General features: G+C 52.4%; 1 protein-coding gene across 1 annotated transcript in view; it reads left to right on the top strand.

The window, feature by feature from the left end:
* CHAT (choline O-acetyltransferase) overlaps nt 1-23,115 on the top strand; it is a 50,921-nt gene extending 27,806 nt beyond the window's left edge. The window contains exons 8-15 of the mRNA XM_027962262.3: nt 4,338-4,507; nt 6,931-7,031; nt 8,193-8,321; nt 10,882-11,004; nt 13,888-14,032; nt 14,185-14,247; nt 18,301-18,438; nt 20,125-23,115. Of these exons, the coding sequence (XP_027818063.2) occupies nt 4,338-4,507; nt 6,931-7,031; nt 8,193-8,321; nt 10,882-11,004; nt 13,888-14,032; nt 14,185-14,247; nt 18,301-18,438; nt 20,125-20,394 (1,139 nt within the window). The 3' untranslated portion in view covers nt 20,395-23,115. The remainder of the gene's footprint in view (nt 1-4,337; nt 4,508-6,930; nt 7,032-8,192; nt 8,322-10,881; nt 11,005-13,887; nt 14,033-14,184; nt 14,248-18,300; nt 18,439-20,124) is intronic.
* Nucleotides 23,116-26,006: the final 2,891 nt, after the last annotated feature.

Below are 26,006 nucleotides of genomic sequence, written 5' to 3' on the forward strand. Positions count from 1 at the left end.
CCAGGGAGCTGTCCTTTTATGCCACCAGCCTCAAGTCACCCAGCTGAAAAGGAGGGTGCCCAACCCTCACTCTTCTGCCCAGCGGCTGCATCAGGCCTGCTCCCCAGGCTCTGAGCTGGACAGGTCTGCCTTGGGCTTCCCAGGGAGCTGAAGCCTGCCTACTCCACACTGCCCTTGGAGCTGTTTCATAGGCAGATACCAAGCCTGGGCTCTCAGAGCTCACTGAGACCCAGGCCAACGTGTATAGCATTGGGGCTGCCCGTGGTCCCCAGGCCCAGGCCCTCCCCGAGCAGCTAGGCATCGCTGGCAAGCTCCGCTCACCAGCCTGGGTGTCTGCTGCCTAGCCTCAGAGCCTTTCCCAGCACTGTTACTTCCTTCCTGACGTGTTCCTTCCTTCCTCTCCACCTATTTTGAATCAGACCCAGGCCTGGCCAAGGCCTCTCTATGCTCTGAAGTCACCAGCCCCCCTGCACCCAAGGACTCCCAGAGTAACATAGTGCAGGGCCGGGCACCAGCAGCAGCCAGGGTGGGGAGTCTTGCAGAGATTAGGAATCCCTTTCCTGTCTCCGTCTCTCCTCCACCCCTTTCATCCTGTGAAACTCCCTGCCCCAGAGGTAGTGGTTTCCTGTCTTCCAAAGGGCCTGGAAGTCTGAGCTATGCCCACAGATCTCAGCCCCACCTGGCCATGCACACTCAAGTCCATTGCCAGACACAGACACTTCCTGTGCCCACCTAAGCCAGGGAACCAGGCCCTGCTCTCTGTGAGCTCAAAGCTTGAGAGGAGGCGGCCAGATCAAGATTTTAGGGCTGGATGGTCAGTGGCTGGGGTCTGGGGCAGCTACAGGGTCCCACACTGTAAGGTCACACACTGTGTGGTAGGAGGCAGTGGGTGTAGAGGTAACTGGTCTGGCGCTGGCTCAGGTTCTATGTGAGGCCAGTCTGGCAAGCAGAGGGTCCTTGTCTGCCCTGAGCAGGCGCCCGAGCCAGCATGTTACCAGGATGGGGCGATCGGGGCGGGGCAGGAGCCCTCTGGGTTGCTCTCACCCACACGGGACGCAGGGCCCACACTGGATAGGGTTTGGGATCTCAGGAGCATTTGATGAGTAGGGCTTTGATAGGCAGAGAGGGAGAAGGGCTCCCACCCAGGGGGCAGCCTGCACGATCCGAGGGGATGGATGTGCACAGGTATCCAGGAGCGGCAGGAGCTCCTGTGAGGTCCATGCCAGGATTCTGAGGAGGTGGCCCAGTGGGGCGGCATGGGCAAGCCATGGTGTCCAGAGGGTGGTGTTGAGAGGTTTGGAGTCTACCTTGTGGGTAGTAGAAGTTTGCTCAGGTTGAAGAGGGTGAAGCGGTGACTGCACCGCACTCAAGGGAGGAGGAGTGGGAGTTTCCTCCTCCCCGTAGCCACACTGGCCACCACAGTGGAGTCTCACTGAGCGTTCAGTCCCCAGGGCTGGGACCAAAGCCTGCAAGCTGATTACCAAAGCCTGCAAGCTGATCAGAGGAGGCAGGAAAGTCCGAGAGGCCAAGCGGAAGGTGATGAGTCACTCTGGACACATAGGGATCAAGAAGAATCTTGAACACAGTGGGCTCCCCTAATCCATATTCCAGACGAGTGGGAGGGGAGGAAGACCCAAGGAGGGGCTGGCTTGCTGGCCAGCCTCGTTCCAGAGTGGAAGGCCAGCGTGAGAGACTTCTCCTTCCCCAGGGTGTGCAAGAGGAGGGAGGAAGGCGATGATAAGGACCACAGTGTCCTTTCACTGGAGGACGCCTGTGGACCCCTCTCGTGAACCTGGAGAACTCACCCCAGCAGAGCAGGGGCTGCTCAAGTGGCCTTAGCGTCTGGGGAGGTGCTGAGAGCACCTGAGAGCCTCTCTCGAGGCTGCCTGTGCCAGGAGCGGGGAGCAGCCGAGAGAGCCCGGGATGAGGCCGAGAGGAGGGAGGAGCAGACAGGACCTCCTCGATGGCCCCTCCAGGCCCTTAGCTGGACAGAGGAAAGGACGGGCAGGCCCCAGGCGTGGTCCTCATCGGCACGTCAGCTGTGGATTCAGCTGCCCCCTGACTGGGGAAGGTGCTGCTATGCCCGGCTCAACCCGCAGGCAGGACCCGGCTGGTGAAAGAAGGCTGCGGGGAGATCTGAGCCTCAGGGTGTGGAAGTCACATCTGCTCCTACCCGTTCCCTGGACTTCAGGAAGGCATTTTCCAGATAACTGTGACACGCGATGGGTATATTTCTTAGCTTAAGGCTCTGGAGAGAAAGAAGGCTCCAGACCTGGGGGCTGGGGTGGGATGGGGGTAGGCTCTGAAAAGAGGAGTTCAGACTTAGTCCCTGGGCTTCCAGAGGGAAGGGGGAGAGCCTGCGTGGAGAGGAGCAAGTAGCTGCAGAAGCAGAGGGCTGCATAGTGGGCTCAGAATCGGGGAGCACAGGAGGGCCAGGGCCAGGGCCAGGGCCAGGGCCAGGGCCGCCCAGAGGTCTGCCTGCATGCGAGGACAGGAAGGGGCCCGGAGCTGACTCAACCAACTGCCTTCTCCGAAGGCTCTTCAGCCCCCAGAATGTTTCTGTCTGACACAGAGAATAACATCCTGGACAGGACCTTAAGTATCTGCAGACACAACAGTTAAATAAATGGGAAGACTGTGGCAAACCAAGGGCACAGCTTCTCAACTCCAGCTCATCCCTTCAGTGTGAGGATGCAAGTTCAGCATCACTACACGGTATAAGATTAGTATTAGAATTGGTCACATGTGACCCCAAATCCAAAATATTAGTATCTTAAGAAAACAGAGGTTTCTGTCTCTCTCCGTCTCTTGCATATATACTCAAACTGAGCCCTCCAGAGCTGATAGATGGTTGGAATTCTTCCATCACACTCCAAGGGTGTGGCCTGCATCCTCCTGGCCCAGAATGGAGGCTAGGCCTCTGGCCACCACACCTGTGATCCAGGCAGCAGGACCCAGGAAGGTGGAAAAAAGAGCAAAGAGAATGTGCTCACTGTATTTGAGGAGGTTTCTTGAAAGCTGTCAGATGGTGTTTCTAGATTTTTGTTGGCAGAGCTGAGACATGATTTCCCCAGCTGTGAGGGAAGCTGGGAAATGTAGCTTTAGTCCCGCTCATCTATGTGCCAAGCTGCAGACCAGGTGTGCTATGACTGAAGTGGGTGTGGGTATCGCAACATGCCATGTAATGGTCCTTTGCCTCAGATAACACGCACGCATCTTCCCATGCCTGGAACACACTGGGACTGGGGGAGGGGGGTAACCCTGCACCCCGTCTGGCCCAGAGGTCAGGATGCCTGGCCGATGGCAGCCCTCACCGTCGGGTCCTGATGCCCCAGCACCTGTGTGGGGTGGTGCAGAAATAACGCAGTCACAGGAAAGACTCCTGGTTGGGAGAAAAGGTGTCTGGCTCCACAGTCACGGCACCTGTGGCCATAGTGAGGCCCACCGGGCAGGCTTTTCAAACCTCCTTCCGCTCAGGAGAGGAAGCTGCCTGGGGCAGCCCATCTGGCTGGCCCGGCTCTACTTTGGAGGGAACTCCATGCCCACTGTCCCCTGTGGAGAAGTCAGGCTCTCTCAGTGGCATGCCTTTGGTACAACTCCGTGACCTTCAGTCTGCTTGTCCTGATGAACTCTGCATGCCCGAAACTGCCCCAGTAGCTCATCTGGCTACAGATTCAGGGGCAGACTGGCCCTTCCACCTGCCCTCCACATAGAAGCAACAGCTGGGGTGAGGGGTGACCTGGGAGAGCAACACCCTCACTTCCTTACTTCCCATTTTCATGTGGAATTGACTAATTAAAACTTTTTGGCAACTGATGTTTGAAAATCACAATTCAGGACAAATGAACTTGCCTATGTGCCAGACATGGCTGGCAGATGTGAGTAAGGGGGCCCTGGATGGGGGACTGGGGCTCCCCTAAGGGGGCCCTGGATGGGGGACTTGGGGCTCCTCTAAGGGGGCCCCTGGATGGGGGACTTGGGGCTCCTCTGACACAACCTGGCCTGAGAGTCTAATGCGTCTGGGGAAGACCCCATACCACCCCCTTCATCTTGGCGGGCAGGACTAGTAACTGCACATCTTGGGGCGGGACTGGCTACAGTTGGAGGGCGGGACTCTTACAGGGATCTTGGGGGTGTGCCACCCCCGGGGAGTGAAGCTCAGGACAGCAACCTGGACTTACCAGCCTACCCCCTGGAGTACAGGGGAGGGGGTTCAGGACTGGCTCAAGGTCTGGGTGTCCATATGTGTATCTGCCTCTGGTATGGGTTCTGCAGAAGGGACCCCAGGCCGAGGGCTGGGCGGGTGCTAAGTCAGGCCGTGCTGGCCCCCCCTGCAGACTCCACCAACCGGGACTCTCTGGATATGATCGAGCGCTGCCTCTGCCTGGTGTGCCTGGACGCCCCTGGAGGCATGGAGCTCAGTGACACCAACCGGGCACTCCAGCTCCTCCACGGCGGGGGCTGCAGCAAGAACGGGGCCAACCGCTGGTATGACAAGTCCCTGCAGGTAAGCCTCCCCATGGCACGGCCAGTGGCCTGAGCCACCTCGTGCTTACGTCCAGCATGCTCACTCAGTGGCCTCTGTTGCCCACCCAGGATGCTGCATATGGGGCCAGGGGAACCAAGGAGACATGCTATTCGTGTTGGCCCCTGGACTGGCCAGAACTCTTCTCGGGAGCAAGTGGCCAAACCTAGTGCTAACTCGCTGACTTTCCCGCAGCCTGTGCTCAGCCCAGGGGGCCTCTGGGTTAGACCTGGGGCTCATTCCCCATTTTCCATCCCACACTGTCAGGTGGGGGCATGCCGGGGACTCCCTTCAAACAAATCCTCAACGCATTCATCAAGAGTCACGTCCGATGCCCGAAGACAACAGTGTTTCTGATTTCCATCACCCTGGCCCCGACATTTCAACACACCTCCCTTCATCCCCGAGGAGTACGGCAGCCCAGCATCTCCACAGAAGAAGAGTCATAAAATGAGGCAAAGCCATTCACAGGTGTCTCATTCACATGACATCAGCCCAGAAATAAGACATTCACTGTGGCCTAGAGGAAAGTGCTCACACAGATGGGGATGAGGTTCGGGCCATTCATTCCCACCCCCCATCCTTTCTCTCCAGCACGCTGATCCTGAGTTGAACCTTGTTTGTTTGTAAAGCTCCAACACTTTCACAATAGCTGTATTAAGTGGTACCTGACCATGTTTATGTTGTGGTTTAGCGTCACTCTGGTTTTGGTTTAGCTCCCACTGGTAAGCTTCTCTAGACAGCCTCATTTTTCTCTCTCTCTGTCCCCTACATTCTGCAGGTTATCCCTTTTGTTGGTTTGCATATTGATTCTGCTATTTCTGATGAGTTCTCTCCCTGCTGTGCTGGATATTTAGCCTCCACCAGTGGTGTTAATGGCTTGCAATCTTTCATGGAGCAGCTGTGGGAATGAAATGCTATAATGGATGTACAGGGCCTGAAACACAGTAAGCTTTGGTAGTGGTTTTTAAAAGGCTCTGTTTTCCACCCTTATTTTTAGTGACAGGAACAGGAAAGCACTAATGTGTGAGTGGGCGTGCCCTCCCCTCCTGCCTTATGTGAGCCCACTTCGGGGCTCTTTTTTGCAGGCAGGACAGATTCTCAGGGGAGCTGGAGAAGGCCAACAAGCTCTGTGAACCTGAATGGAAAGGTTTGAGAGCAAGTCTCAGGACAGAAAGGCAGAGGGCATCGGGGAGAGAGAGAAAAGAGCCTGCATGGATGGGCCTGGAGAAAAACTCTGTGGGAAGTGTGCTTGTGTGAAGAAAAGGAGTAGTGATTCTGGGAGCTGGCATGCTGTGAGATTGGGGGAGGCTGGGAGTCGGCTCAGAGGTGTGCCTTGCCACAGTTCCCCGGAAGGTCTCGTGTAGATTTCAGGAGCTTGTGTATTTGTTGGCTTGTTGGTTTTTTGCTTATGGATGCTGGGTTAGTACCTCTGGAGTGTAATGCTGTGCTGAGGTGGACTTCAAGGCAGCTTGACTGTATTCAGGTTATGCTTTTAGAATCAAGACCTCATCCTTTTCGTGATTTCCTGCTAGGACCTTTGTACACACTGAGCATCTCCGTTTCCGAAGTCAGCTAAATCCAGCCTTTGTATAGTTAGAAAGACCATGAGTAACCCTTATAGTTCCCATGGGCCTTACATAGACCGTCTCTCTAATCCTTGTATTGATCCCGTGAACTGAGCCTTATTGGATCCATTTCAAATGAGTGCAAACTGAAGCCAGAGCGTTGATGCGCCTTGTCAAAGCTCTCCCGGCTGGAAGGCGGTAACCACAGAGCTGGAATCAGGGATCCTGACTTGAAGCCCAGGGAGCAGTGGGTGGGCCATCCTTGACACACCTTTCTTTCACTCCTGTCATGAGATATTTTGTTTCTCCCTGGGAATCTGCATGCCACCCAAATTGGGTCATCATCCTTCATTACTCATTTAGAGAAGTCGTTAAGCACCTGCCCTGGGGTGGACACTAGGTCCTGGGGATAATATCAGGGGTGGCCAGCCACACAAAGCAGAGCCAGGCGGTGGCCCTGATGTGCGCCAGGAAGGGGAAGCGGGGCCAACAGGAGCCGAAGGGGCTTGCCCAGGACCTGAGGAGAGCACGCACAGCCTCGGCTGAGCTCTTAGGGATCGCTGGGCTACCTGAGCCAGGCAGCTGTGGGCTCTGCCTTCACCACCCAGGGCATTTCTGGGAGGAGGTCACACAGTTTAGAGCTGTCTTGAGGCTCCTCGATTCTCAGACCATGGCGACTGTGTTCTTTTCAAGAGATGATGTGCTTTGGTGTTCCTGGAGAAAAGGTCTCCCTGAGAGGTGGGGGAGGTGGGAGGGATACAGGGGTCCTGGCCTGGAGCCAAGCAGCTGATGTGAAGTGCTGACCCAGAGGCCTGCTCACCCTCTCTGCTGTTGCAGTTCGTGGTGGGCCGAGATGGCACCTGTGGCGTGGTGTGTGAACACTCCCCTTTCGACGGCATCGTCTTGGTGCAGTGCACGGAGCATCTGCTCAAGCACATGTGAGTCTGGGGGCAGGGCCCCTCCTGAGCCGCTGAGCAGCCACGGGAGGCAAAGCCAGACTGCCCAGCAGTGGCCAAGCTAGGCCAGGAAAAATGTGGGCGGCCGCTGAGGGGCTGCATTAGTCTGGCACATGTCCTAGGAATAGGCGAATTTGAAAACCAGCTTGAATGAAACATCATATGCTTTTCCGAGCTTGGACGGAAGGGGCAGACTGGGCAGCAAGTTTAGCGTAGTTAGGGCAGCATTTGGCCAAGAATTCTCAGCTCTAAGGGAACATTTGCTCTGGTCCAGGGAAGCCCAGGTCGATGTCTATTGCTTGTCCGGAGTCAGGTGTGGGCCCACTATTGACCCAGCGCAGAGGGGAGCTGCACCTGTTTCTCTCCCCTCAGCCTGGGTCTCTCTCCCTACCTTCCAAGGTCGCCAGACTGAGTACTTCTCTGTCCCTGGGACACACTGGGTCCCTTCCCCCATTCATGATTTTGCTCATTCTCCCCTCCTAGAATCTTCTGCCTGAATCTATAAGTTCTGAATCTCTTCCATGATTTAGGGACTCTGTGCGTGCATGCTGAGTCATGACTTAGCATGACTTCAGTCGTGTCCGACTCTTGTGACCCCATGGACTGTAGCCCACAGGCTCCTCTGTCCATGAGATTCTCCAGGCAAGAATACTGGAGTGGGTTGCCATGTCCTCCTCCAGGGATCTTTCCCCCTCAGGGATTGAAACTGAGACTCTCATGTCTCCTGTATTGACAGGCAGCTTCTTTACCACTAGCGCCGCCTGGACTTCCCTAAAGGGACTCTTTAGGATCACTGAAAACCCAAACCAGCCCTCATCGATGGAAAAGCACAAATTGCTTGTTCCATTTGTTCCCAAGTGTTTTGTTTGTTTGTTTGTGTTTAAGAGTTACTGGTGTAGCGTGGTCAAACAGGAGAACATGAACAGAAATCCCGGGCTTTGCAGTCAGGTGGAACTGGATGGAATCCTGGCTCGACCGCTCTCTAATTGAGGTGTCCTCTCAGAGCTTCAGCCCTTTCATCTGTGTCGTGGTTTGGTGGGCACACCAAACTTCAACAGCTAACATGACTGCAGGGCAAAGAAATGAGCTGCCCACAGCCCCCCAGCTTGCAGGGCCACAGGAGGTCACCCCATTATCCTGCAGGGTGAAGACCAGCAAGAAGATGGTCCGAGCTGACTCGGTCAGCGAGCTCCCAGCACCCAGAAGGCTGAGGTGGAAATGCTCCCCAGAAATTCAAGGCCTCTTAGCCTCCTCAGCAGAAAAACTTCAACAGTAAGGAGAATGCCAGGTCTTTGGGGGTGACGCTCCAGGGGGGATCATCATACCGCTCCCCCACCCCACCAGCTGCCAAGGTGTCCTAGAAGCTTCCAAAGACCCTGCTCCTCTGCCTCCCCTCATCCGCCTCCGCCCACTGCCCTCATGGAGACGCAGTCAAACTAAAGGGGAGTTGGACCTCTCAGGAAACGACCTTGCCGAATATCCTTCATTTCCATAAAATGCAAACGTGCATCTATTTTTTTCCGCAGGTTTCACCTGACTGAGCTGAGTCAAGGCGGGGAAATCATCTCCAGCTTCCGGGGGAGGGGAGTTATTGCCAACTGGTTTGAATAAGTCATTTGAATCCAGGAGATTTCAATTTGCTTGAATTTACACTGCAACTTGACAAGGGGCCTTTTTTTCCCCCAAGAGGAGCCCTAATGGGACCCAGCAGGAGGTCCCGGGGGGTTATGAGCCCTTGCTAGTGGCCGCAAGGCGTGCTGGGAGCCGTGGTCTGGGAGCTAGATGGGGCTTCGGCTGTTCGCTCCCTCATTCAGTAAATGAGCAGGAGGGCACTCATCCATTCTCATTCATTCAGCACACACGTGCAGAGCTCTGGGGTGTTCCAGGCCTCTGACCGAGAGGGCTCTGGGGACACAGAAATCAAGGTGCCACGCGTCCCACCCTCCATACTTTGGTGGAGGAACTGGATCCCCAAAGCAAAAATGTCAGGTGCAATAAGCGCCCAAACCAGAGACAGGTATCTGGTCCTGAACCCACAGAGGACACTGGAGCTGGATTCTGCCAGGAGGTAGAGCGAGGGCTTTGCAGAAATGGGCCTTGAAGGATAGCTAGGAGTTTGTGGTGCCAGCAGCTGGGAAAGAGACAGGTTCATAAGATCAGGTTGTTTGGAGGCCAGCAAGTGAGAGAATGACCAGAGCTGGGGCAATAAAGGGAAGCTGGGGGCACGTTGCAGAGAGCTCCATGTCCTTACATTATGGGTACTGGAAGCTGTGCTGTGGCAGCGAGGAACCCCTGGAGGATTTAGCGCCTGGAGTTTCAGGGAACCAGTGAGGACACTGAGGATGGCGCGGGTGAGCAGAACAGAGCGTGGCTGGGCTCAGACGCCGAGGGATGGGGAGGCTGAGCCCAAAGCAAGCTGCTGGAGGTGTTGACGGACTTTCCAGGGGGAAGGAGAGAGGCCTCAGGTGTTCATCTGTAAGTGGTTGTATCTCAGCCCCATGGGGCTGCTCTTGGGATGTGAAGGTGAGTTGGTGGGCTGGTGAGCCCTGGGCAGAAGAAAGAGTTGGCTTATTTCAGGGCTTCAGGCAGCTGGCATGTGGTCCCAAGTGCCCAGCTTTCCTTTCTAGAGGACCGGAAGAGCCAAGCGAGGCCTGTGGGTGGGGAAGCAGAAGCCGTGGGGTCCTGAGCTGCCACGGAAGGTAGGTAGGGGCCAGGGCTTGGCCAAGAAGCTTTCCAGGTGGCTGGGGTGACTGTGGGCTCAGCCTGTCCAGGAACAGTGAAGGGTGAGTTCCCATGAGAACTGAGCCCTCTCCGAGTCCTGCTGGGTCCTCAGAACCTGGCATGGACCAACCAAGAGCTGAGCTCACATGACTGGAGGAATAATTCAAGGCAAGGCAGGCAAGGAACACCGAATCCTGAGGGAGGGTGGGAGCAGGGGTCAGGGCTGCCCACCCAGGGCTCTGCACACACACACACACACACACGCACGGCTGGTGGCCAGATATGGGGACCTTGCTACATGTTGCCCCTGCAAGCCGGCAGCCCGGACCCCAAACTCATTATGCAGGAAACTGGTCAGTGTAGTGAGGGGAAGGGCGTGGGGAGAGCAGTGCTGAAGGTCTGTCTCAGTGTGGACTCAGGGAGCCTTCCTTCTACTTAACAGTGCTTTGTGGACGGCAAAGATCTGGGCATATCACAGGAGGCTCAGCATCAATTTCTGGGTAAAATGGATTTTCAGTCACCAACAAAGCCCCGATGAGCAGCTTTAGCTGTGGTGACTGTCACCAGCCACCAGGCCCCAAGCTTTTCTTCCCACAGCACAACAGGGATGAGTCTCAGTGAGAGATGCTGATTGCAGCCATCAGAGAAGCAGGCTTTTCCCTGAACATGGGGGGCTGGCAGGTCTGGCAAGATGGCCAAGAGGCCCAAAGAGTCCATGGGGATGCCGGACACACTTCACAAACAGGTCAAAATGCATGGCCTCTATGAGGCCTGCTTCTGGGGGCAATGAACTTCGAGGACTCTGTAGGCTGTGCTCTCCTTGCCCTCGCAAATGACCCTTGTGCTTCTGTGTCCCTCCCTGCAGCCAGGCCCACCTCCCCCACCCCCAGCACAAAACCACTGCCCTATCCAGCCACGCCTCACCCTCAGTTCAGAGTCCCCCTGGTCAGCATGCCCTCTGCCACTTCCATACACCAAGGCCTGTCTCTGACTGTGTCCTGGACACCTTACTGCTTTGACATGGACCAGGCTCGAGAAACTTCGTTAGACTCTGTGGTGAGTGCATTCTACTTTGCATGCAGTGAAAGCTGCTTTCCTTTTTCTTCCACAGAATAGTAAAGAATCTCGACTTCACCGTTTATAAGTTTGATGACTACGGGAAAACATTCATTAAGCAGCAGAAATGCAGCCCCGATGCCTTTATTCAGGTGGCCCTCCAGCTGGCCTTCTACAGGTAAGCACAGCCTGCCCAGGGGGACTGACTGATGAGCTACTCTTGGGTCTAGAAGCATCTTGGCGGGAAGGATGACTCTCTGTGAGCCTAGAGGATGGGGTTATGACCAGGGCAGGCTGCACGGAAGGACTCTGTCACCTAAAGCTGGCAAGCAATGGCCCAGGGGCGCAGAGTTCATGGGGGTGGAGGGACGCAGAGCTGATGGAGGCCAGGCAGGTGGCGAGAACGTCAGGTGGTCCCCTCCTGATCTCAGCCAGCCCAGCTGGGGCGCTGGAGCTGTGGCCTGTTCCACCCAGTTTTCCTGGTCTTGACAAGGAGATGGAACTAGCATCCCTGCCCACGCCCTGGTGGGTCAAGTCAAACATCTGGGGCTTAACTGGTTCCCGTTGCTCATTCCCCGCACCCCACAGCAGTTCCCCTCCATCCTCTGCCCTCCACCTCCACGCCCCCGCCATCCGATGTTTGGTCAACTGCAGGCTGCCTTTGCAGGCCTCTGCTTCCACTCTTGTCCCCAATAATCCTGTCTTCATGAAGCATGAACTTTGAAATATCCAAATCAGATTCCATCACCTACCACCTCGAACTCTCCCAGTGGTTTCACATCATGCTTAGAACAAAGTCCAGGCTTAGATAGGGTCTTTGTGAACGAGCCTTCCCGGGGCCCTGCCCCCAAGCTCTCTTCCACCTCCAGACCGTTGCTCTGTGCCAGTGCCTCTGCCTACCCACCTGTCGCCGCCACGCCTCACACACCAGCTCCTTCCTACAGCTCAGGTCTCAGCTCGGGCGTCAGCCCTCAGAGGCCTCTTGCCACCAGCTCTCTCACAGCACGCTGCGTTCTTTTTTCATTCGTGGCAGTTGTTATGCATGTCAGCGCCCTTATTCATGGATTTGCTGACTTTGTTTTCTAAACTGTCTCCCCCAGGTGTGATGTTCTCGGTTATCTTGCGTGCCTGGGACAGAGTAGGCACCAGGGACTGTCAGAGCCCTGAGAAGACACTGCAGGGGTTTTAGCCTGGGGTGGCATGGTCTGTGTGTGGTTTAGAAAAATCCCTTAAGTAGTAGCTCTGTCCTGGGGAAGAGATGCAGAGTTGGGAGTAAGAGTTGAAGGCAGGGTAGGAAGCCAAACTGGCCTTTTATGAGAGGCGAAAAATAATGCAAAATGGATCCTCCTCGAGACAGGGCTGGCTCCTGTTGGTCGCAGCATTCCAGAAGCAGCCGTTCATAAACCAGCACAGGTGCTGTGTAGTAAATGGCGCCACAGCCCCACCAGAACCTGCTCTTGGTCTGCAATCAGGAGAGGCATAAAGCAACTTGGAGAAGGCCCTGGCATGGAGGTATCACTAATGAGTGCGTGGCATCCCAGACTCCAGTGTCCCCCGCAGGGGGTGTGACTCACGGGGAAGGGAGTGCAGCCACTCCGAATATCATCGGTCAGGTTGATGTCACCCCACACAAGGACTGTGCTCACCACCAGGATGTGTAGACCTCGCTGGCACCGGGCTGTGGAAGGACCCAGCCTGGAACTGCAGTCAATGCCGTTCTGATACTCAGATGGCATGTGGCTGAAATGGGCCGTGAGGTCAGTGCCCTGCTCGTGCCGTGGATGGGGACACTGCTGCCCTGGTGCTCAGGCACTTCAGAGCTTCCGATCCAAATCCCAGAGGGGATGGGGACAGAGCGCCCTTCTTCTACCCTCCAGGGAGCTTTGTTGTCACTGGACATGGCCAGGAATCGATGAGGCCAGAGGCTCCCAGGCTCATTGAATAGGCAAAATACCACCTGCTGCCTATGGAATGAAGGCTTCGGAGTTTCAACTATAAGAAAAAAATTTTTTTAATCTGCTTCTAGGTTCAGCAGAAACCTGGAAGCAGCCCACATTGGGGCTGATCAGCCAGTCAGTGGTGGCGTCTACTTCTGTGCTCAGCATCGTGTTTGCTCCGAGGGGCTGTAGAGATACAGGAGATGAGCTCCCTGCCAGAGTCTTGGGGGAAAATGGGACATGAGCGCAGGAAATGCCAGTTTCTTGGCGAGTCATACAGTGTCAAGCACTGTACCCAATCAGACTCTCGATTCCCCACTCCTGAACTCACGCAGGGCGAGGGAGACTTGCCTGGAGAAGGCCAAGATACAAGGCCACAACATGCGGTGTGACCTCGGGCGGTCACTGCCCCTCTCCGAGTTCTGTGTATTTCCCCTCCCTGACCGCTTAACACCAACAGCTTCACGGACTGGTGGGAAAGGTGTTTGCCAGCCTGGTGCGCAAGCCTAAGGGTGCTTGCTCAGTTCACATATGTGAGGAAGAGACTCGCCCTGGCTGGTGGGGGCAGCAGTCACAGACGTGAGGAAGGAGAGACACAGCCCTGGTGCCCATGGGTCACTTTGGAAGCAACGCTGCCCCTGGACGGCGGGCCTGTGCAGCAGCTGGCACCCATGGCCACTAAGGCCCCCTCCTTGCCCCGATCCATAGGTCATGCTTGAATTGTTTTTAAATAAAACAGGATTCCCTCAAGAGTGGGAATGATGAATTATTCCATGCTGTGCTATTAATCACTCACTCATTGGGTCTTGCAGAAAATTCTAGGTTTCCCACCAGACTGGGACTTTAAAAAAAAAAACAAAACAGCTACCAGTCATGTCTTCCTTATATTTTATATCCACACAGTATCACCCTCGCAGGAAAGTGTGCTCAGCTCTTCATATCAGAGGCTCCCCAACATTCATCTTTGGGGAATCTCCTCCAGAATTCTATTAGCATTAAAATGAAAGACTGTGCCGAGTGGAGGCAGGACTGTAAAAATCAAGGCAGGCAAGGCTATTTTTCCTTCAGCATTTATGCTCCCTGAGAAGGCAGCGCTGTCTGCGTTCCCCCTTCATCCTGTGCAGGCTCCACGGGAAACTCGTGCCCACCTACGAGAGCGCCTCCATCCGCCGGTTCCACGAGGGACGGGTGGACAACATTCGATCGGCCACGCCGGAGGCACTGCGTTTTGTGAAAGCCATCACTGACCACCACACAGCCGCCGTGCCGGTAAGGCTTGCTGGCCTGAGGGGTCTCAGGGAGGTCAGTGGGGCAGCTGTGGGCCGCCTGTGGCTCAGCCCCGGGACACCCAGCTCCTTTGGCTGGTCTGTACCTGAGCAGCCTCTTAAAGCCCCGTGCGCTGTGTCTCTGTCCATTTACAGGATTCGGAGAAGCTGCTGCTCCTGAAGGACGCCATCCGAGCCCAGACGGAGTACACAGTCATGGTGAGTGACCTCGCCTGAGCTCAGGACCCCGGCTGCACCCAGAGCCGGGGCCTCAGCACGGACTCGGGGTGACCGCTGGGCCACCTCCTAAGCAGCAACTTGGTGAGGCCACCTTGCCTCTCAGAGCCTCCTCTTTCTTATTTTAAAAGCTGGGTAGCACAGCACTCCTGCTTTTTACATGGATTTTGCAGGAACACAATGAACGGTCTTTGAAACAACGCCAGTAATAATAGCACCAACATGTAAAGCGCCTTACAGTTCATATAAGAGAAGGCAGAGTCTGTGGTTCGTGCAGTCTCAGTGAGGCAGTGTTTATTCCCACCAAGGGCTGTTTCTGCCTTCTTATTCTCCATGTATTTATTTATTTATACTGCTTGTGAATAAAAAGGTTTTTTGCTGAAAGTTAATGATGAAATTGAAATGGTAAGGGAAATGCTTTCCTGGGTTAGGAAAATAATATATTTTCTGCCATTGCAAAGCCATCATTTGCATACAAACCAAAAATAAGCTACTGCTTGGACTGGTGATCAATATATCAATTGTGAATCATTCTGATACAGTCTTTGAAGGATCATACAATCTATGAAAAGAAATTTACTTTGTATTTACTTTGCTTACTCTCTGTGTATCTGAAAGCAAGCACGACGTAGATCTGGGTTTTAGAACTAGCCAGTATAGGCTTTTCTCCAATTCAGTTGCTAGGTCCCTGATTCATCTGAATAGCTGTTTGTTCTGTTTGGGGAAAATCAAGCTTGCTCTCATGTCTTCCATGGGTATCCTTTGATTTTCTGCTCTATGCCAGGCAAGGCATTAGGTGCTGGCAAATAAAAAATGAAGCCCTGTCCTTGGGGAGTTCACTATGTAGAAGGGAAAAGAGGCCTTAAGTATTTCAGGAAGTAGCAGAGAACATGGAGGAATAAGTTCCTTCTGCTTGGGAACGCCAGGTGAGTCCCCAGAGCAAGTAGCGCTTCATATGAGACTTAGAGCAGGAAGTGTTTGTCAGGGAGATGTAGACAGGAAGGACGGCCCTAGAAGGGGACAGCACGTGCAAAGGCAAGGCCTTACAATTTTTCCTTATTAAGCTCTCTTTCTAGTAAAGCTATTGGAGGATGTAGACCACTAACGTAAGAGAATAAAACACAAAGAAAATCATAGACTTAAACATCAGACGATTCAACACCAGAAAGAGGTCGAGAAAAAGGATGAGAGCAAAGGGAGGTCCCAAGTTGACAGCTGTTCAGCAGACCCCGGGAACAGTCAGTCCACGGAGAAGCAAGAAGTGAAAAGAGAAATTAAGCTGATAAATTATCTGATACATTTTTATGCATTAAGGGAAGTTTTACAGTTCTGGCTGAGGATTTACGAATCAATAAATCGTAGATACATAGAAAGGTAAGCAAGTGGGAAAATCATAATTTAATCATTTACAAACCGTCGATTCTAGGGAACGCAAAAAACTGATTTAGGAAATCTAATCCTAACACACGCAGGACTCAGGACTCAGCTGTGAATACTTGCATAATTATAGCCATGTAAACAGTGAATGTTGATCAAGTGACAAGGAGTTCGAGTCTAACTCTGCTGGAAGCATAGGGGAGTGGAAGTATATTTGGGAAGGAGGGTAGCAAAGAGCCAAAGTTTCATCTTCTATAATAAGGAAATTGAAAAATAAGGCAGCAGCAGTCGAAGCCTGTTATTCTGAACTAAGAAAGCCAGTCACTAAAAGGGCTCCAAGTGATTGCTTCTGTGGAGTGGGGCTCAGTGCTGGCAAAGTGGCATAAGTCTTTGGCTTATTTGGGTTTTTTTTTCAAACTATAAATATACAGCTTTGATAATAATTTAAAATTTTATGAAAATTTTAGGAAAATATTCTCCAAAGCATTGCCATTGGGTTCTGCTGTGTTAACTATTTTAAGCTGGTGAAAACAGCTAAATGAAAGAGAGCAGGGGTGGGGAGAGGAGAGGCGTAAGGATGCTCTGTAGGCCCCTGGTTGGATATGCGGGGTAAGGGACGGAGGGGGAAACCAGGAAACCTCCGTGTATCTGGTGAGTGTATTTGGCAGAGGTTATGGAGAAAGGAAATTCCGAGGAAAGGAGCAAATGTGGTCCAGACACATCCTCCCGAAGCGCCGTGTGCGTCTCCTTCCTGGCGTTTTCTCAGCTGATGATCGCAAGTCTATTTGTACGATTGGTTGATATGACGCCACCCAAGGCTCCATGAGGCCGAGTCTGCGACTGCTTTGTTCTCTAGCAGCTTCTCAGGCACATAGTAGGCACGCAGGTAAGGTTCTTGAATGAACGAAAGACTGGATGTTGAGTCATTTTGCTCGTTACTTCTCATGGCTCTGATCCAAAGAGTCTGTTGAATCAACCCCAGTTGCTACAGTAGCTTCAGAGACGGTGAAAGCCGGGGTGGATTGGCTGCTGGACAGCATGGCTGCTCTGATAATCCACACAGAGCAGCCGTCAGACAGCGGCGACCTGAGAGCTGGACGCACATCTGCTTCATAGCTGGCCCGTCTCACAGGGCTTCGCCTCTGTCCTAACAGGGCACATCCAAAGTGAGTGGTGATTGTATAACATGTCTTTCCAGCCTATAATTAGGTGTGTTTGGAGGGACTGGGGCCCCTGAGTCATCTTTATGCATCCATTCTAAACTGAAAGAGAACAGCAGTCAAATTCCAAAAGGTATCTTGTAAACCTCAGCAAAGTTCACTGTGGTTGAAGATTTCCATCTATGTGGGGCATTAACAGCTAAGGGGCCATCTTATGTAACCGTGAAACCCCCAGGAGTTACTCACAGTTACCCTGATGTGGATCCAGAGGTTATTACAAGAGGCCAGAGGAGGGACTTCCCTGGGAGCACAATGGCCCGGACTCCACCTGTCGATACAGAGGACACGAGCTCCATCCCTGGTCCGGGAGGGTTCCACATGCTGTGGAGCAACTAAGCCCGTGAGCCTCAGCTCTGAGCGCACATGCTGCAGCTACCTAAGCGCATGGGCCCTGTAGCCTGTGCTCTGCAGCAAGGGAAGCCAGCGCGATGAGGGGCCCGCACACCACGAAGAGGAGTGGCCCCCACGCCCTGCAGCCAGAGAAAGCCCACAGAAAGCAACGAAGATGCAGCATGGCCAAAAATAAAATAAGTTTAAAAATTATTTTAAAAGAAAGAGGCCTCTATGTCTCACAAATCAGGCCCCACAAATTGCCCCAATCAAACATGTAATCCGTGCAAAACCCCTGCCTGCTGCACAGAACCCCTGTGCCTGCCCTGGTTCCACTGTCCCCTTCCAGCCACACCACTACCCCTGAGCTCCTCCTACGTAGGAGTCTCCACTGCTATTCTCTTATCCTTTGATAAGATTTCAAATACCTGTGACAAAAAGAAAGGCCCTTTCTTTCCTCCAACAACCCTTGAAAGTGTGAGCTGAGCCTCTGCTAAGCTGTCTAGCTCCTGTCTCAAAATTACTCTTAGATTATGAGTCCAGTTTAGTTGAATTGACTCTGAGCCTGTGAAATAGCAGCCAAGATTCCAGGACACCTCAGCACCCTCTGCCCCCGTTCCTTGGGCTCCTGCTGGAGGATGAAGTGTTGGTTGTGGTGAAAGCCCATCCAGGGACAGCCTGGGGTACCCCTACCCGTGCTTGGATGGGTTCCAGCCAGCACCTGTGCTCCTGCCCAGCTTCTGCCCCTGAAGGGGTGCCCAGGAGGGCCAAGCCAGCCCTGCTGTTTCCACTTGGAGCATGAGGGGTTATACACGCTGAACATCGGCAGGGACCATGCTGTTGGGGGGCGGGCAGTCAGACTCACCGGCTTTTAACTCGGGCATCCTCATCTAGAACCCTCCCTGCTCTGGCTTATCCTGGGTGTGGAGAAATATACAAGGAGCAGAGGCCACGTAGGAGTGCTTGGTCCTGGGCAGCCACCACACGCGGACGTGGTCCGCAGCAAGCACTGGGTGGGCCAGAGCCGTTAGAGGCCCCACGAGCTTTGCAGACTAGAGAGGAGGGAAGGAGGGGAAGCGCGTGCCTCAAGCCCTGCTCTCTGTCCCAGGCCATAACAGGGATGGCCATCGACAACCACCTGCTGGGGCTGCGGGAGCTGGCCCGGGAAACGTGCGAGGAGCTGCCCGAGATGTTCACGGATGAAACGTACCTGATGAGCAACCGCTTCGTGCTCTCCACCAGCCAGGTACTGCCCCAGCGCAGCCAGCACTCGAGAGCACTTAGTGGAAGCAGTGGGCTTTCTCACAAGCTGAGTGATTACAGCCCACTGCTTGGAATCAGCCCGGTCCTGGCTCTGCTTCCAGGGAACTGCATGCCCTTCAGCAGAAGGACCGAAATGCTCCGAGTGCTGTTTTCCCCATCTTCTGAATGTGCGTGATCACAAATGCCTCCTTAGCAGAGGTGGGCAGGATGGGAGAATACCCACTCTGGTGCCCTAACCATTAGGCCTCCTTCTTCCAATGTTGCCCAAGAGGCAGTGTCCTATGGGCCCAGAGGCAAGTCCTGGCTCAATCAGATGCAATGATGTAGGTAGAAAGCCCATACCCCAGTGCTTGGCATGGACAGGGTCCTCCAAGCAGGTCACAGACCTCATCGTAAGGGGCCACTCTGGCATCTCCTAAACCAGCGCTACAGCCTTGTTCTGTTGGAGGACCGCCGACACAAAAGCAGAGCATGATCTGTTAGAGAAAGGCAGCCATTTAGAAGAGAAAATACCTACCCCACCCCCACCCCGCCCTGCAAATGTCAGTTTACTAAAACTCCACCTCATCTGCGAAAAGCAGAACGGGGGCAATAAAAAGGGCTGATAAAGCTGTGTTTGAGGATAAAAGCCCACTCGGTAATTTCGCTTTGTCATTACGGCAGTGAGCTTGCAGACGTGAGTAAACGAGGGCAGAACAGAACAACATAAATTCTTCAGGAAACCATCCGTGGGCAAAAAGTGCTTCGGAACGCTTTATGGCCTTCGGCTGTTGCACGGCAAATTTATCTGACAATGAGGTGACTCTATTAGCAAGACTAATGGTCTGTTCTGCCCCATTAAAACGGCCAGTGTCATTTCTGAAGGCCTGTGGGTTTACAACACACACCGCCCTGCACCTGCTCTGGAACGTGCTCCATTTTCCCCTCTGAAGCCAGCTAATACAATTAATTCAGGGTGTGGTGGGTTTTTTTTTTCTCCAACTGGAATGAACATTGATGGTTTCAGTGCCTTCAGAAGCACTTTCTCTTGGCTTGTGATCCGCATTACAAAATCGCAGCCTTCTGAATTCAAAATGTATCAGGTCCATAACTAAAAACTCCAGTTGATGGCAATCTCTGAAACGCCCGATGCTGGGTAATTGTGCGTGACCAGGCTGTGGGGAGACAAGCAGGCCAGCCAGGCAATACCGACAGTGATTAAGGATGTGGGAAAAAATCGACAGAGGAGAGGAGCCAGATTTCCTCCAGTTCATAAATTACTCCCTCTGGGAAGCCATCTAACTGTTGGGTGCCACCAGGGTGCCATTTAGTAAATTGCTCTGATTGCCTGGGTGATTCAAACAGCCCCCAGGTGAAGGAGAGATTCGGCCCAGCACCGGGTCACTCTGGGGGCTTCCGACTCCAGGAGCAGAGCAGATTTCACACCAGGGAGGGGCTTATGGCCTCTCTTCTGATTCATGCAGTTAGATGGGTTTGTTTTGATGACTCTGGCTGTGGCCATCCATGATGAAGCAATCAGGTGATGTGCTTAATTCAGTCACACACCCAGGTGGGAAATAGTCAAAGAGAAGCAAATATCTCCTTGAGGCCCCTGGACTGCTAGAACGTCATGCTTTGAGCAGGCTCAGAGCAGGCTCTCAGGCGGCTTCTGACCTGTCCTCTCCCCCAGGTGCCCACCACCATGGAGATGTTCTGCTGCTACGGTCCCGTGGTGCCCAATGGGTATGGTGCCTGCTACAACCCCCAGCCAGAGAGCATCCTTTTCTGCATCTCCAGCTTCCACAACTGCAAGGAGACATCGTCAACCAAGTTTGCAAAAGCTGTGGAAGAAAGCCTCCTTGAAATGAGACGCCTCTGCAGTCTGCCACTGTCTGCCACAGGCAAGCCACCGGCAACAAAGGGAAAAGTAACAAGGCCCAGTCAGGGGCACCAACCCTGATGGCTGCCACCAGCTTTCAACTCCTCAATCCGGCATTCTGCAGCTGCCAGACCCCGCCGAACTCCTTGCTCCCAGCCTTCACCACAGCTTTCTGTAGCTTCCCTATAACTCCAGACCCAACACAGACCACACTGAGGGTTCACACAGAGCTGGACTGGCAGGAGGAGTGCACTCCTCATGAGGCACGGGGATCATCATTATTTATCAAGGTGTCCTCGGGCCTGTGTGTTGGAAAGTAAGACCAGCCTGGCTCTGAGGTGGCCCGGGTGAGATGGGGAAGCCCACTGACTTCCCTCCATAGCCACAGCAGCTCAGTGTTGGTGTGTGCTTCCCAGCAGGACCCAGCATGTCCAGTGGGAGAGTGAGTCACCTTATTATGTGCAGTGTACCCAAATGAACCGTGAAGGAAGAGGCCAACCCCAGGTCACTGCCTGCGTCTCCTAGGGAGGAGCAGAGGGCTTTGTTTTCAGATTCAAAGCAGTCTGATCACGGCATTCAGAGCGACCCGCCCTGAGACACGTGGTCCTGTAAGCAGCACCCACCCCCCGACACACACACACAGACACACAGACACACACACACACACACACACACACACAGCCCAAGTTAATTTAAAATACAGTGATCTGGGCCTGCAAACACATTTCTCCTTTTGCCTCCCGGAAGCAGCCTTCCACTGAGTTCAGAAAATCTGGTCTGGCTATTCTGAAAGGGGAAGAAAATGGTCTGCCATTGCCCTGGAGTAGCTGCCGCTCCCTGCTTTCCCTGGGGGCCTGGCAGGGACCGGTCCACCTCCCCAGGGATCCTGCCGCTTGCATTTTTTCTGGTTGCGTTCCCACTCGCCTTCACAAGAAACATGCCCTGGTCGGTGATCTGCCTTTAGGAGGAGAGCAGGGTGCTTCAGGGGTTTTCTGCTGCTGTTGCTTGCTTTGTTTCGTTCATTCTTAAGAGAGGCTTTTAAGAAAAGCACTGACACATTAATTTCAGAATACGATCTCAGTGGCCTAAGCTGGACATCCTTAGACAGCTGGGACTAAAAGGCATGTGGAGGAGCCCAAATCAGAGCTCTTCACCGGCCTGGGGGCTGAGGACACAGCTGGTGAAGAGAGGGGCTGGGGGGAGGGAATGGCTGTGCACAGAGCCAGCCCTGATGGAGGGGCCAACCGTCCATAGAACCGAGCTGAGAATGTCCAGGGAGGCAGTGATCGTGGAGGAGATGAGAAGCACTTTCTGCTAGGGCATATTTTTATGGGAAAGCAACCAGAAAAATCAAAACTGCAAATAGCCAGGCAGCCTGCTTCTGTCCAGAGGAGGTGCAGCACTGGGCTCCTATCCCACTGAGTTCTGCCATGCTTCCTGCGGGTTTCCTGAAAAAAAGAAGAGCCCTCTACTCCTCCCGCAAAGACACGAGGCGATGACCTGCCCATCCTGCTCTGTATCGCCCTCCCCTGTGGCCCAGGGACCCTTAATGTGTCTCTTCTTTGGAGCACTGTGCAAGCTCTCTGCCCTTTGACTAACATAGAAGCAGGCAGGGCTGAGATGGGGGGAACATTTTGACCTTTGCTGGGACCTTTGATAACACAGACAACCCTAAGCTGTAAATTCCTTGCGCCGCTGGGTTTAGGCTGAGAATTTCTACTGTATGATCCGGGAGATTCTGGCACTGCCCCTTCAGAACCGTTGGTCTGCAGATCCATGCTGCTGCCCTCACGCGTCCACCTTTCTGCTCCCCCTGGAAAAGCACAGCCCAAGAGTCCCAGGAATGTTTGAGGAACTACTGTCCACCTGCTGTAAGCTGACTCAAAGCTACCCACTTGTTTCCAGCAAATGACCGCAGTGAAGATCCAAGTTCTCTTCTGGTTTCTCTCCAAAAGTTTCTGGGCAGGTAGACAGCTCTGGTTTGGGGATCAGGCAACCTCACTGGTCTTGGCCAAGAGACTTCAAAAGCCCAGAGGCTCAAGTTCTTCTATCATCGAATGGGGACAAGCGCGTCCCAGCCTTGTGAGGTTGTCAGGATGATAGGTCACATGTGTAAAGGGCCCCACTGTCGGGATGATGTTACCCCAGCACTGTCCAGGTGACGTTTGTTTCACACTTTCTCTCAAACACCCATTTGTCAGAACCAAACACATCTGCCGTTTTCTGAGCTTAGGGAAAGGGAACTGACTGTGTGCTCCGGTATCAACCATGTGTGGACGGCAGACGTTTGGCAGGAGGGAACAGCTCCTCCCTCTGAGGGAGGGGCTGGAAGCTGGTCTTCCCCCTCCCAGTTCAGGTGGGCACACTGAGCGTTTATGTAAAGGCAGTGCTGAGCCACGGCCATCTCTGTGGGGACCCTGGTAAAGGAGACTGTCCCAAGAGTCCTCAGAGAGGTGGAAAATGAAACTTGGAGACTCAGATTTGGGGGGACAGTGATGCATAATAAAAATGTGTGTGGCCACCTTACAATACTGCTCAGTTGCCAAAATATATAAAGTTGATATTTGAGTTCTATTTTTATAAAACAGTTCTAGATTTATGGCCATATGTACATGTGTATTTATAGCCTTTTGATTTTAAGTTATAGTTTTGTGCTTTAAAGAAATATATGTGTGATGAAAGAACTGTATATTGAAAGCACTATATTCAAATTATTTAAAGACTGTAAGTCTATATTCAATAAAAAGTAATGCCAAGAAAGATGGCATTGGCTGCTGTTGCTGCCCAGAAATGCTATAAAAACTTGCGTAGTAAATTCTTTCAGCTGGGTCAACAATTCATTCGCCTTTGTCTGAGGTCTGACAACAGCAACAGTGGATGTCTGAAAACCAGGAGCTGGGAGAGAAAGAGCAGGAAAGAACTTAGTTTCTCCTAGCGTGTGGCATGTATAGGGTGAGGGACAGAGAGGGTTCATGGGGTGTTTGTGATCAGGCTGGGTATAGAGATGGGTGTCTCCACCTAAGTCTGTAAGAACATACATAAGCAAAATGAAGCGGAGGGAAAAGCATCAGGTTTGGAGGGGGGATGCCTAAACTATAGACACAGCTCTAGCTCTGATAGCAAGATGGAGTGACTTTGGGGAATGTCACTTTCACCTCTCTAGCCCTCAGTTTCCTCATCTGTAAAATGGGAATATTGATATCAGCACTGCCCATTTCCAGGGTTGTGGCAAAATGACATAAAATGGTCATTGTTCGAAAACTTAGAAGTGATATAAAAATTCTGCATTCTTATTGCAGGCTCACAAGTACATGCGCACACACTTCCTGAACCCTGCATGGCCCTGCAGCCGGCGCAGATATATTCCAAACTGCAAACCCCTCCACAACCCCAAGAGTCCACAGAACCGGAACTGTCATTGTTATCGTTTATTCGCTCAGTCATGTCCAACTTGTTTCAACCCCATGGACTGTAGCCCAGCAGACTTCTCTGTCCATGGAATTCTCCAGGCGAGAATACTGGAGTAGGTGGCCATTTCCTTTGATCCCCAAACCCGGGATCGAACCTCTGAGTCTCCTGAATTGGCAGGAAGATTGTTTATCTGGGAAGCCTGAACGAGAACCAAGATCCCTCCAAACAGAAGCCCAAATGCTTTCTGATCAAAGCCCAACAGGAACCTTCAAGTGTATGAATTTGTGTGATTGGGATGCAAAGGAGGCGTTGTCCAAAAAGACATGGCTAAGAATATTCTAGGAGCAATGAAGGGGATACGAAGGAGCAGGATGAAAGTAATGTGGCTTTGCTCTTGTTGGCCCCAAAATAACCAGATGTAGGTGACAGAGAAGAGTAACAGGCAAGCCAACCCCAATGAGCAAAATAATGCCACCCCTCTCCTGTTCGTCTGAAGGTCCTGGGAGTGGACATTGGCACATTCAGGTAGAAAGGTAAGGAGGAGTCCCGCCCAGGTTCACAAGAGCAACCACGAGTTTCTAAATTACGCCTAAGCAGCTGCCCTTGGGGACAGAGGGAGAACCAGTGCCGTGGCTTCCCTTTATAAACTGAGGCAGCCTCTCGGCTTCTCTGTTTCTCTGAGTCTTTCTTCCACAGCGGCCTCTTGAGTCTGCAGGGTGAACAGTGCGGCATTCTCACATCACAAGAGAGGGCCTTTCTCAAAGCCCCGTTCACCCTCGTGTCCCAAGGACCAGCTCTCTCTTTGCTCTCTTCTCCTGCTTCTTCCATTTCCTCGTGGGATTTCACTTCATATTTCTGTTCCTTTCACGTCATTGGAGCCCAAGTTTCTGTCCTTGGTCTCTATCTCTTACATAAGAAACTGCAAAACAGCAGGCTGAACTGATAGAGGAGGGCCCGTCCACCTATAAAAACATACACAAAAAGAGGAAAAAAGTTTAAACACATAGTCAAGTTCAAAAGAAAGAAAATAAACCCACATTCTAGGGGGGAAAATGCTATCCAAAACAGAGTGGTGAGCAGGAGCTAAAGGTGTATCGGACCAGACACAGACTCCAGTGGTCGACAGTGGTCTTTTCCACCCCTGCAAGTTGAGAGGACATAACCTCAGCCCAGCCAGGGTCGGAGATGCAACTAAATGCCCCACACTAAACCAGAACCTCAGAGAGGTGTCCTAACTCTGTAAAAAGCACTAGAAACACTCTTCCCATCAGTCCAGGGGAGCACTGAGGAGCCATGCTATTCACGCACAGCTGCAGATGATGGAAAAAAAAATCCACAAGAAATTTAATTATAAATTTATGCTGTATGTGGATGTAGAATCTTATCTTTAAAGCAGGAATTCCAAACCAATAATTTATCTAAATTGCCTAGGTCAGTAAGATCCAAAGGACCTCAGCAGGATCAATTACAAAACCACTTTCCACAACCCTGAACACACCAAACCCCCATGGGGGAAGACGCTCCATTAAAAATGAGGTCACGGGCAAAAAACATAAACAGAACAAGAAATGGCTCATGGGAGCGAAAGCAGCAGACAAGACAGACAGGTGAACAACACTGCAAAGGCTAGAGAAAAGAGACGACTGAGAGAAGCCGTGAAATAGATTCACTTAACATTGCAAAGAAAGACAATCTATGAAAAAGGGAGAGAATGGGGGGAACGCACTATTCAAAGAGAAAATGGCTAAGAATATTCCAGAATCAAAAAAACACATCATTCTAAAACCCATGGTCAAAAAAGAAATAATAATGGAAATTTTAAAATATTTAGAGCAAGAAAATAGAGACCTCATATCAAGACCTCTGGCATAGGAACTTCTCTGGCAGTCCAGCGGTTAAGACACTGTGCTTCAAAAAAAAAAAAAAAAAAAGACACTGTGCTTCGAATACAGGGGGCCCAGGTTCAGTCCCTGGTCAGGGAACTAAAATCCCATATACCTCATGGAGTGACCAAAAGGTTTATTAAAAAATAAGATAAACAGATGAGTAACAGGGATTTACTGTATAGCACAGGAAACTGTATTTTTTTAAAAAAAGCTTCTGCGATACAGCAAAAGTGATGCTTTGTGGGAAATTCTTAACAACAGAAAAGAGAGGAGACTCGACTGATGAGTAAAGATGGCTTTAAAAAGTAAGAAAAAGGACCAACCGTAGACTCAAGGAAAGCAGAAGGAAGAGTGAACTCAAAGAAAGTAATAAAGACAAAAACAGCTATCAGTGAA

Source organism: Ovis aries, chromosome 25 (genome assembly GCF_016772045.2).
Source record: "Ovis aries strain OAR_USU_Benz2616 breed Rambouillet chromosome 25, ARS-UI_Ramb_v3.0, whole genome shotgun sequence".
NCBI classification, from domain to species: domain Eukaryota; kingdom Metazoa; phylum Chordata; class Mammalia; order Artiodactyla; family Bovidae; genus Ovis; species Ovis aries.